The 13257-nt window shown below is 42.1% G+C and overlaps 1 protein-coding gene across 1 annotated transcript in view; it reads left to right on the forward strand.

Annotated features, from left to right (window-relative positions):
- Nucleotides 1–9743, forward strand: part of JOSD1 (Josephin domain containing 1) — a 47259-nt gene extending 37516 nt beyond the window's left edge. Inside the window, exons 4-5 of the mRNA XM_077452294.1 lie at nucleotides 196–390; nucleotides 6098–9743. Of these exons, the coding sequence (XP_077308420.1) occupies nucleotides 196–390; nucleotides 6098–6197 (295 nt within the window). The 3' untranslated portion in view covers nucleotides 6198–9743. The remainder of the gene's footprint in view (nucleotides 1–195; nucleotides 391–6097) is intronic.
- The last annotated feature ends 3514 nt before the right edge of the window (nucleotides 9744–13257 follow it).

Genomic DNA, 13257 nt, shown 5'->3' on the forward strand with positions numbered 1-13257 from the left:
CGTTGGCCTTGCATGCTTGGCATTTGAAAGGGTAAACCCTTATAGGGATTGCAATTGGTTAAGCCTCAAAGCATTGTCTGTTTAGTAAAAGCTATGGAGATGCTCATCACAAAATTCATTGGGGTACTGTAATTTCTGTTTTCACTTTACGCTATTTTTCTATTGGTGTCATAACCAGTTTATTCTTTTTAACAGGGACGTTGGCTTGATCTCTCTTTCTAATGTCACAGGGTTCATTATGAACCTCCCATCAAGTCTGTCCTGGGGACCCTTAAAGCTCCCACTTAAGAGGCAGCACTGGATATGTGTGCGCGAGATCAGTGGCACTTATTTCAACCTGGATTCCAAGCTTAAGAGGCCCGAGCGGATTGGAAGTGATGATGACTTAAGGTAAACTGTGTTTTATGCAAGCAATCTAAGTCTGGTTTTTCCATTTCTAATTACTCGTGTAACATCAGTTTTTCTTTTTAAGGCAGACCTTTCAGTAATATTACAAGTCTGCCTGAATGAATTCCTAACATTTCTCGATATACAAGTAAATATTTTAGAAAATCTGTACTTTTATTTTTTTTTTTTTATGATAAACAAAACCGTAATTGATCTTGCATCTAGTGACTTTTGCCTAGGCTGAAATTTTATGAGTCTGCTGCATGCAATCAAAAGCATTCTCTCATTCCTTTAGTGATCAGACTGCAGCATTTGTTATTTATAGCAAGTCACATGATAGGTGGTTGTTGCAGGGTCGGATCTGTGTCAGAAACTTTTATAAACCTGGTCAAGAACTGCACAGCCGCCAGGACTTGCATGATTGTGTCAATTCTGCGCTATCAATCTCAGTATACGAATTAGATGCTAAGATTGATGATTCCTAAATGAAATTGCCTCTGTCCTTATGGATAAAATGCAGGTGGTGGCATTGTCAGGGGGAGTACGGTGTTCTCTGGGCGAAGTAATAAATGCTTGTATTTCATTTACACGTTACTTAAAGAGGGATTTCACTGTGAAAAAAAATATTAAAAGCCAGCAGCTACAAATACTGCAGCTGCTGACTTTTTTAATAAATGGACACTCACCTGTCCCGGGGTCCAGCGATGTCGGCAGCTGAGGCCGATCAATCTCTCGGCTGCTGCCGCCACCATTTTAGGTGAGGGAATCAGGAAGTGAAGCGTTGTCTGCGCTGTCTCTGGGACACGTGTGTTCCCCCGCAGACAGCGCGCAGGGACAGGAAGAGACATAGACTCCCGTGGGGGTCTATGCTCGGAAGTGGGTGTAAATACATGTCTTTGACAGGTATCTCCCCCCCCCCCCCCCGAAAGGTGCCAATTGTGACACCAGAGGGGGGGAGGGTTCCGATGTGTGGAAGTTCCACTTTAGGGTGGAACCCCGCTTTAAAGTGGTTGTTGACCCACTTCTATTACATCATCTCATCCTCTCTGCACCATTATAAGAAGTTTCCCTGTGCCTGTGTTTTGTAAAAAAACAAACTGCACGATTCTACCTGTATGAGCTCTGCTCCGGGCGCTCAGCTGATTCCTCTCCTCACAGCTGCAGTGGGCAGGGCCGAGCCTTCTCGCTGAAGTCAGCTGAGGAGGAGAGAAGAGAGACGGACAGCACCAAGCTGCCAACAATCAGCTAACGGAACGGGAACGGAGCTCATACAGGAATAATAGTGCAGTTTTTTTTTTTTTTTTTTTTTTTTTTTTTTTTTACAGAACACAGGCACAGGGAAATTTCTTATAATGATGCAGAGAGGCTGGGATGATGTAATAGAAGATATGAAAGCAGTAGGAGACACATTGTACAAGCAGAGACGGACAGAGCGGAGGGGGGAAAATGACACAGGAGATAGCAGGCTGCGGATGGGCTCAGTAGCCATGGTTATCATGGTCTGTTTGCAGAGGGGAGGGCATAGCCAGACAGGATCAGCCAGGTATTTCAGGTGATACGGGGGTTCAAATGACACAGCACAAGCACTGTGCTGTATAACATGCTTTAAGGGAACCGGATCTGTATAATTTTTTTTTTGGGGGGGGGGGGTTAACAAACACTTTGATATGCATGCAGTTTGCATTAAAAATATGTGATGATGGTCTGGAGAAGTAGAGCATTCAAGATGACCCCCATACATCAAATATTTTCTTATTTAAAGTGGTTGTAAACTCTTACAAACCACTTTGACCTACAGGTAAGCCTAGATTAGGGCTTACCTGTAGGTCCAAGAAATATCTCCTAAACCTCTACGGTTTAGGAGATATTTACAAAAAGACAGGCACCGCTGTCTACGGCGCATGCACCGTAGACAGCGGTGCACTGAGCAGGCCGCAGATCACAGCGATATGCCGCTCGTGTCGGATCACATGCGCGGGAGTGACGTTATCGCGGCTCCGGCAAATCACAACGCCAGTGCGGTGAGACCCAGAAGTCACTCCGGGATACATGGCAGTGGCGAAGATGAACGTTCTCAGGTAAGTTATTCATAATGAGCTAGTATGCTATGCATACTAGCTCATTATGCCTTTGCCTTGCAGGTTGCATTTTTTTTTTTTTTTGTTTTTTTTTTAAATAGCCTTTACTTCCTCTTTAAAATGCGATTTGAGGCATTGGCTTTTCTGCCCAGTGTCAATACTACAAAGTGCTTAACCTTGCCCAGGAGTTCGTTGGTGTTGTCATCTGGCAATGGGTCCAAGTCTAGCAGGACAACACTTGGGCACCCCTTCATTGTCTCCAGCAGTTACCTCCATGATACAAACCATCCTTAACAATTTACCTGTTAAATGCAGCAAAAGCGTGCATCCCTGCCCTTTGGAAGCTGGCCATAACTCCATCACTATTTCTCTGAAGTTAATGAAACCATGAGTATGGTAGATCTGACTGCCTCACTCAATAACCGACTCAGACTCACTCAGACTCTCCTTCTTCACATGGATTAACTTCATGTGATGCAAGGCCACTATATCCCATAGTTTACTTCCCCCCCCCCCAAAGAAATGTCAGTTACATACTGAAACTTAAACATTTAGCTTTTATTGTGTACCCACAGGTCTTCTACATATTACTTTTCTAAACAAATAGGGCTTAGTTTAGTAGCAGGTCTGGGTTCATATTTTCACCCTAGGTTTTAAATGGGGAGGAAGAGGGAAAATTAGGAAAAATGCAATTCCTTGTCACTTCCTATATGACTTTCAGTTTGCACGGCCCCATATATTTGTCTCTGATTTGAATCATCATTCTCCTGATTAAAGACCCACAAAAAAAATAACAGTTTTTATCATGCAAGTTTTTTTTCTCTGCTTGCTACAGTACAGCAAGACTCACACAATATCTTTTCCTGTATAATATTAGAGTAACTTAAACTAAATGTGACTTTGTACAGGTTTATGAACACAGTATTTCTCAATGTAACTATTCACCTTTGTGTGTTTTTGATTCTTTCCTAATAAAATTGGTTGGCATCCACTGTATGTGATATGACTTACTGATTTTAATGGGCACGGGGTATTTTCAGATTTATTTGTCTTGCATAGTGATCTATTACACTTTATTATATAATTTTTTTTATTTTATTTTTTAACTAAATTGTGACCACTTCTCTTAAACAGTTTGACTGAGAAAGGGGTAACTTGGGGGGAAAAAAATGTTCACCTCCATTGTATGGCAGAAACTTTTTTTTTTCTGTTAAGCTATCCTTTCAGTCAGTTCATGTAGTGGACATAGAGCCCTGCATTGCAAGAAAAAGAGGACAGAGGTTAATCTCTTGTCTTTTTAAAATATTGTCCTAAATTATTCATTAAAGTATATCCAAGACCAGATCATTATTACTTTTATTTTTTTGGTTACTTTTTCCTTGTGTTTTTTTGTTTTTGTTTTGTTTTTAGCTCTTTGTACTCCATATAGGATATTGCCTTTCATTTTCTGTCCTGGAGACACATCAAGTATTGTTATAAAATGTCCCAAAGGGAGATTAATTTTAGTCTTTAACAGAAGTTAGTGAAACAGGGCTCTTCATTAGATTTCCTTTCACCTTCTGTTTTGGTGACTACTGTAACATTTTGGATTTCCTTTCACTTTCTGTCCTATTGACAATAGTAACCATGACTAATAAAGAGGGCGAATCTCCCCAATGAGCACACAGTAGTAAAATCTATGTATGTTGGTACCCCAAAAAAACTATATCCCTACAGGTCAACAGTCTCTATGATTGATTAGGAAATTTTATGTATTACCTAAGCATGTCATATACTGAACAAAGGAAAAATGTTTGTGCATTGGAAAATTGTACATCTTTGTGGGAAATAAAAACGTTCAATTCAAAAACAAAATAGATCTAAATGGCAGTTTTTGTTTATTTTTTAGCTTTTTAACCACTTTCAGACTGGACCAATTTTCTGGCTTAAGACCAAACCACTTTTTGCTATTCGGCACTACGTCCCTTTAACTGACAATTGCGCGGTCGTGCGACGTGGCTCCCAAACAAAATTGACGTCCTTTTTTTTCCCCCACAAATAGAGCTTTCTTTTGGTGATATTTGATCACCTCTGCGTTTTTTTTTTTTTTTTTTTTTTTTTTGCGCTATAAACAAAAATAGAGCAACAATTTTGAAAAAAACGCATTATTTTTTGAATTTTTGTTATAATAAATATCCCCCAAAAATATTTTAAAAAAAAATGTTTTTCCCTCAGTTTAGGCCGATAGGTATTCATCTACATATTTTTGTAAAAAAAAAATCGCAATAAGCGATTATTGATTGGTTTGCGCAAAAGTTATAGCGTTTACAAAATAGGGGATAGTTATATGGCATTTTTATTAATCATTTTTTATTTACTAGTGATGGCGGCGATCAGCGATTTTCTGTTGTGACTACGACATTATGGCAGACACATCGGACATTTTTGACACCTTTTTGGGACCATTGTCATTTATACAGCAATCACTGCTATACAAATGCAGTGATTCCTATGTAAATGACACTGGCAGTCAAGGGGTTAACCAGGGGGTGGCAGTGTAGGGGTTAAGTGTTCCTAGTGGCGTGTTACTAACTGTGGGGGGCTGAGCTTTGTTTTAGTGAACACTGATCTCTGCTCCAATCACATGGAGCAGAGATCAGCGTCACTTGTTGCTAGGCAGAACAGGGAGATGCTGTTTACAACGGCATCTCCTCCTTCAGCCGCCCCGTGAAACGATCGCGGGTATCCCCGCATCGATCGAGTCCACGGGACCCGCGACCAGACTCATGAGGGTCCCAACCGACACGCGAGTGCACCCCCTCTCTGGATGAGATATCAAAGTGCTAGGGATGTGGAGTCTACTGTATTGCCGCAGCCACCTTCTAGTGTGTTTTGTTTTATGTATTTATCCTTGGCCAGTTGCAGCAGCTGCAGACTCCAAACCCAGAAGAAGAAGAGGAAAAGATAACAGACGCAGGAACAAAGCTAAGCATTAGAGAGTGGATGTCCCAATACCAGAGAAGGGGCACTTTACCAGGCTAGTTACACTGCCCTGCGCATGCACACTAGAAGGCAGGAAATAAGCGTTTATGGCAGAAGACACATTAACTGTGTTGCCTCTCTTCTGCCTACTGGTGAAACTTTAGTTTCACTTTAAAAGCCTGGATTTACCTTTTTTATTGGGTGCTAAAAGTATCTGCCAGCTGTAAGCACTCCCATGTTGCACACTACTTCTACGCACAAGCTGTCACTGAACTTAAGTATTTTTCTAAAGAGGCCATCAGCTGAAATGCAAGCATCTTTTACTGCTGCTATGCATCTACCAAGTACAAGCCCAATACCAGAACCTCAATGTCCACTAGTTTGACTATATTATTATTATTATTATTATTATTATTAACGATTTATATAGCGCCAATAGTTTATGCAGCGCTTTACAATGTATAGGGAGGACAACACAATTACAGTACAATACAAAAGGTACAGGAGGGCCCTGCTCGTAGAGCTTACATTCTAAAATATGTATATTTTATGACTATATGTTTGGCCTACCTTTTACATCACTTTATCTTTAACCAATTCGGGGGTTGTTTTCTTTCTGACTACAGGTTTTATCAAACATAATTTCTTAGATTTTTGTTTTCTCCTTGCAGAAAATTTTTACAACATCAACTAAGGGGAAAAAACTGTGAGCTACTCTTAGTAGTGCCAGAAGAAGTTGAAGTTCATCAGCGCTGGCGGACTGACCTGTAATAAACTTTTGGATTTATTTTTTTTTTTTTTTTTTTTTTTTACTATATATTTTTTTTTCCATTCACTACGGTTTATTATGTATTGACAATCTCTGTATTGGATGCAGCCCTGTATTTGTCCTTCAGAAGAAAAGTCAGATGAAATGGAGGCTTTGACCCTTTCACATTTGACAGTGCAATATGGAGGAGTAATCCACAGGTTCTGTTTGTATATATCAAAAAGAGGAGGCTGATTCATCTCAGTAAAGTCTAAATGAAAAAAGAAGTAACAGTGTTTCGGGGGCTACCAAATGAGTATATTGCAGAAATAATTATAACTGAAAGGAACAGGTTTATGCATGCTGATGGTTGTGATGGAATCTACAGTACATTTTTTATTTTTTTTTGATAAATGTTTCAGGTTATCGCTGTAATTTTTACAGGATACCTGTGGTATAAGCCATTAATCAGGATGAAACCCATTATATATTCACGAGGAACACCTTGGATAATTATAAACAAACTGAGCCATCCTTATGCACAATATCTAAAAGCTTCAGTTCTTTTAAAAAAAGAGAAAAAAATAACAAAAAAAAACAAAAAACGAAAAAGTGCTCTTTATAACCTAAGAAATAATTGTATATGTGGACATAAACAGTACACGTTATTTTTGTTTTATCTTTATAAAGCTCCCTCTACAAGCAGACATTGCCTGTTTTATATCCATGTCTGTGCAGTTATACTGGTGCAATCTGATTCGTTTACATGTTCAGCCAAATTATGATCTTACTTGAAAGCAATTTCTAAACACTATATTCAAGTAGTGCTGAAAGACTAAAGGAGGTCCCTTTCCTGGTGCCTAATTTCAGTCTATATACTGTTTGGTGTGGGTTTTTTTTTTTCTTTAAAACTGTAACACACTAATGGATTATGGTTCTGTTCTACAACAGAAGTTCAAGGTAATGTATGCCTGTGTCCACTATTCTGTCTCAGCTTTGTAATATGGTAGTACTATGATATAACTTCTTGCCTTTTGCTTACACCATATATTTAACATCCTGACTTTCCAAACTCCATCACTCAAGTAAAATCATTGGATATGTGTTTGTTACACAAAACTATATGTAAAACATTTATAGCAAGGGCAAACTGTTTAAGTTCATAGAAACCCTGGGTTATTACTGGGTAAGAAGTAATTTACTTAAGCTGAAAGCCACTAGATATACAATGGTACCAGTTAATGCAGTTATGAAGTCAACACTCAGATTGGGAAAGGGAAGGTCAGCACTAGAGCCAGTTACTTCTGCACATTGGAATTAATTTGCTGCTTTCCCGTCATTGTGCAGCCGGTAGGCTAAGGATTTGTCCTTCACCAAGCTGTGCTGCCGTGAGAACTTAGCTGTACAGTGTGACTAAGTCGCAAGACTGGCTGCACAGAATTTCAAATTCTTTAGCTGGTTAAACAGTTCCCATAGGTCTATCTGGAGTTTAGCTTTAAAAATGGTGCTTTGTGGAAATAGGAGGAAACTGTTTTATAAAAAGTGGGGGGGGGGGGGGGGGAGCATGCAGAACGTGACATGCCCAACCAATGAGATTTGAGTGGCCACGTCTGGAAATACCACCATTTTATTTTGCACCAGTATTCATGTATATAATAATGTGTTATGTTTCAGGTGGGTAACATTTGAACAGTACAGTAAATAGGAGGGGAAATGCATATATTCAACTAAGAAGCTGATAACGGGACAATAATAAACATAAGTACCATATTTTTACTATGCTTTGTGGGCCATGTTGAAGCATTTGAATTCGGCAGCTGTGACTTAAAGAAACAATTCAGGATTTGGTGCCTGTAATCTGTTGCTGTAGAAACGTATCCCTTAGGGTTCATGCCACAAGTGTTCTAGTCAGACGCTCTGTTTTCCACTCAAACACATGCAGTGATGTTTGAAAGGAAACTGGAGAATTTGAAAAGAATAGGTTGCGTTCAACCTGTTTTAACTGCAGTTCAAAGTACCCAGATAGGGCATGCTGTAGCCAAAGAGGCACAAAGCAGTTTGAATGCAGCCTTTGACTTCCCATTTGTACTGCTCAATTAAAGTCAGTGGGATTTTTCTGACCTGAATTAAACATGCGTTCCAAATATACATCAAATGCAGGAAAACAGCGTCCTGTGACATGAGCTCTTACGGCGTTCAGTTATTGTCTGTATGACTGGTTTCAATACAGTTACAGCGCGCACTTACATTGGTCAGTCATTAAAATATCCAGTCTATAAAAAGAGTCTCTCAATCTGGTGGTATAATATATACAAAAGCCTCCTTGTTTTGTTTTGAGCTAATGTTTTTGATTATTAGGTGAAGGCCATGTTTACCAAGCAGCTATGGGCTGTATTGCCTTTATCCTCAATGCTTTTTATTAAGGTTGACTTAATGGGAATAATGGGGGGGGGGGGGGGGGAGTACAATGGTGCAGCAAATGTGTGACTGGTGTGCGCCACCACAGCAGATGGCCTGTTTCAAGTCTGTCTGCACCACCCATGCAAGTTTCCATTTCAGAGAAATAGAAACTGGTCAGGATTCTGCACCTAATCAATAAATGGCCTGTGGCCATTTTTTAATATAGAAAACTGGCACAGGTCCCTGCCATATAGGATGTGAACTATCTGCCAGCAACTTTTATATACTGTTTATGGCACAGACACTGCATAGAAAAATGAGCAGATCGCTCCTGTTTATTGTTATTTAGGGGCAGGCTCTGCTCCATTTTCTCAGTTTAGGCTAGGTTCACATATGCTGCGGGTCACAGCATGGGACCCGGTGCATCCCTGTTCACCTATTTCAGGTGCAAATTGGGTCCAAAGATACACAGGACCCTTTTTAAATGTGAATTGCAGCTGCTCCAGAGCTGTGTGACCTGGCTCCATTGAGAGATGGTCACACTCTCCTGTCATGCGAATTGAATGTGGAGAAATCCACATTCAATTCCCATGTGTGTGAACCCAGCCTTAGAAGAGTGCCTGAGACACTTTTTGTTGATGCCCACTCAATGTTTGGATTTTTCGTAGATTTGGCCATTTGTATTAAGTATGTAATTTAAAAAATAAGTTATTTTTTTTTATCAGGAAATAGACTGGGAGGGAACCTGTTGAATTACAGCTGTTACTAAGTATCTGACAGCCGTTCCTCTACAGTATAACATTAAATGCTCAGTGGTCACAGTTTGCCAATTTACATATTACTAGCCTAAGAGTTGCAAGCAGGTTTTGCATGTTGAAATGTCTCTTTCGACTATTAGTCCTTTGTAATCATCCTCTGATTCACCTAAACACCTGCCTGGCATGACAAAACTGGCCTAAAAGTGAGTGATTTATAGTATGTGGGGAGCAGACAGTACAACTATTTTTTATTTTTTTTCCAATAAAAGAATTTGCTACAAAGGCTGGAAATAGAAAGCAAAGGTGGCGAAACTACAAGTGAATCTTTTTTATGCTATTTTCTGTGCTATTTGTTTACAGAGAAAATGTATTTTGTTATCCAAATATAAAATAAAGCAAAATTACAAAGGCCCTTTTGGTGAAATTATTTCCATTACTGAAACACTTTTATTATTGTACAAGTATCACTTAACGTGATTGTAAAGCTTCAATTATATTATACGGTGCCTTGCAAAAGTATTCACCCCCTTGGTATGTTTCGTGTTTAATTACCTCACAACCTGGAATTAACATGGATTGTTTGAGGATTTGCATCATTTAATTTACAGAACATGCCCACAACTTTGAAGACGTTTGTTTGCTTCAAAATAGAAAAAAAGCAGAAAATAACAGAAAAAGTCAATGTGCATAACTATTCACCCCCCTAAAGTCAATACTTTGTAGAGCCACCTTTTGCGGCTATCACAGCTCCAAATCACTTTGGTAAGTGTCTATGAGCTTGCCACATCTTACCACTGGGATGTTTGCTCATTCCTCCTTGCAAAACTGCTCCAGTTCCTTCAAGTTGGTTGGTTTGCGCTTGTGAACAGCAATTTTTAAGTCTGACCACAGATTTTCTATTGGATTGAGGTCTGGGCTTTGACTAGGCCATTCCAACACATGTTTCCCCTTAAACCACTCAAGTGTTGGGTGGTTTAAGAACAAGGATGCACAATTAAAAGATATTATTAACCCCGGGCACCGCAGGCCATAGCCCACTGGGATTCCAAGCTTTTCCGACAGATCACCAGAAGACAGGGCCTCTTTGATGCTTGGCGAGCCCTGCACCCACAGGACCGCCAGTACACCTTTTATTCAGCTCCCCACTGCACACACTCGTGTATTGACCATTTTTTTTGTAAACAACAATACTCTGAGGTCCGTTAAATCAGCTCACATACTGCCAATTTCTTGGTCCGATCATGCCCCTATAACCTTAACGCTAGATATCGATCTCTCCCTTCGTAAGACCTGTAATTGGCGGTTAAACAACTTTAACCACTCTCCGGCAAAAGCGGAGCTGGAGTCCTCACTCCAACACTACTTTGCTGAAAATGACACCCCAGATATCTCCCATGCCACCCTGTGGGCTGCCCATAAGGCGGTCATTTGGGGTCACTGCATTGCCCTCTCCTCAGCCCTGACGCGGGATGCTCAAGTAGCCAAGTTACTGGCTGAGAAGCGGTTAAAGACCCTTGAGGCTCGTCTTCAGGGGTCCCCTTCTCTCCTTGTCCTCAAGCAAATTGTCCAGACTCGACAGACCCTCAGGGACTTAGTGTTGGGTTCAGTGGAGAAAGCACTAATCCGCTTAAGACAACTCTACTACGACAAGGGCAACAAACCGCAGTCGCTGTTGGCCCGGAAGCTAGCCGACCGTACACGGAGTTCTATGCCGACCCAAATTAAAAATGCAAGAGGCGACCTCCTATCTCACCCCCAGGCAATAGTAGATGCGTTTGCCGACATGGATCTGTATAACAAGCCGCACATTCCCCACAATCCTCCCACCCCGGGCCTGACTGACCATATAACCCAATACCTAGAAAAAGTCGCACTACCCCGACTGCAGGACACAGACCTCTGAGAACTGAACGCCCTTATTACTGATGAGGAACTTCTAGCGACCGTGAAGGCTCTCCCGACTCACAAGTCCCCAGGGTCGGACGGGCTTCCTTACAAAAACTACAAGGCGTTTTTGCCTGGCTTGTGCCCTCACATGACCAAATTAACGCCTTCCTCCAACAATCCCCGGTCCCGACCGAGATGCTACGTTCGTTTATCTCCCTTATCCCTAAACCGGATAAAGACCCGACCTCCTGTGCTAGCTACAGGCCCATAGCCTTGCTGAACGCAGATCTGAAAATTTTTACTAAAATTTTCGCAAATCGCCTAAACGCGATCCTGCCCTCCTTAGTACATAAGGACCAAGTAGGCTTTGTCCCTCTGAGACAGGCGGGAGACAATACAAGGAAAATTATTGATGTTGCTAACAGAACCTAGCATCTCTGGTCCTTAGCCTAGACGCAGAAAAGGCGTTTGACCTCCTCAGCTGGCCCTGTATGACGGCTACGTTGCTTTCGGGGACCATTCATGCGCACGGTGCAGCACCTCTACACCACTCCCTCTTCACAGGTCAAGACCCCCTTTGCCACGTCTTCTACTTTCTCCAATGCTAATGGCACCCGCCAGGGCTGTCTGCTTTCTCCTTTGCTGTTTGCATTGTGTGTTAACCCCCTGGCGGCTGCCATTAGAGATAACCCGGATGTTCGGGGGATTCTGGTCAGGGGCAAGGAATTTAAAATATCGTTGTTCGCTGATGACGTCATCCTTACCCTGACCCAGCCTAGGATCTCCCTGCCTAATCTCCATGTTGAGCTGGATCGCTATGGAGAGCTTTCGGGATACAAAATTAACGCGTCTAAATCGGTGGCCCTCCCGCTAAATATGACGACAAATGAGACGACCCACCTGCGATCCGCGTTCCCTTACCGGTGGAAAAGTCCCTCCCTTAAATACCTGGGGGTCTCTATCACACAGTCATTCTATACTTTGTATCGGGCCAACTCCCCCACCCCCCATCGGGAAATCAAGGAAATAGTCCACAAGTGGAAGGCACACCACATATCGCTTCTGGGGCGGGTTACATCCATTTAAAATGGTGATCCTCCCTAAACTACTCTTATTATAGACTTTGCCTATCCCGGTCCCATACGCGCATTTACGCACACTTCAGCGGGACATGTTGAAATTTAGTTTGGAACTTCAAAAAACACCGGGTGCCTAGCTCTGTCATGAAGGCCTTACGCTCGGATGGCGGCTTGGCATTCCCTGACCTGGTTCGTTACTGTCAGGCTGCCCAGTTACGGGCAATAGTCTCCTGGTTCCCCCACGGGTCCTAGACTAAGTGGTCAGAGATCGAAAAGATATGGCTAGCACCGGTACACCCGAACAGTTTCCTATGGGGCACGAACGTAGACGTGGATTCGGTCGCTTACTGGGGACGATGGCTCAGCTCCGTCATCTTTGGCTGAAACTGTCCCGTGAACGTAGACTTCACTCTGAGTTTTCCTTGATGACCTCTCCTCTGCAATCCTAAGCTGCCGTCTGGCCTCACCCACCAGATGTCTTGACCCTGGGCTTCGCGAAGTTTGTTCTATTTGGGACATCTGGTAGACCCCAGGACAAGGAAGCTCTTGACTTTTTCGGAGCTCCAGGCTAAGCATGACCTTCCCGACAGACGTTCTATAGCTACTTCCAAATCAGACATTTCACACAGACCATAGCCCCACACCTACAGTTCTCTCCATTTGAACAGATAATCCTTGAAGGGCGGAACCGCAGGGGACTGATTTCTGATATTTACTGCAGTCTTAATGCACACCATTTCCAAACGAAAGGTAAACACACATGCGTGAAGAAATGGGAGAGGGAGCTAGGTGAGGAGCTTCCACTGGAGGCTTGGCAGGGGGTGTGGAGGCAGGCAGACCCCCGATGTACTCCACAAAATATACCCCTTTGCCTCTGACCGCTGTTGACGTTGTTTGAAGGAGAGGGGCTCTCTGTTCCACATTTACTGGTCCTGTCCTTTGCTCACCCCGTTCTGGGA

The sequence above is a fragment of the Lithobates pipiens genome, unplaced genomic scaffold, assembly GCF_037356315.1.
Source record: "Lithobates pipiens isolate NorthernLeopardFrog02 unplaced genomic scaffold, aLitPip1_a1.2 Scaffold_23, whole genome shotgun sequence".
NCBI lineage: Eukaryota > Metazoa > Chordata > Amphibia > Anura > Ranidae > Lithobates > Lithobates pipiens.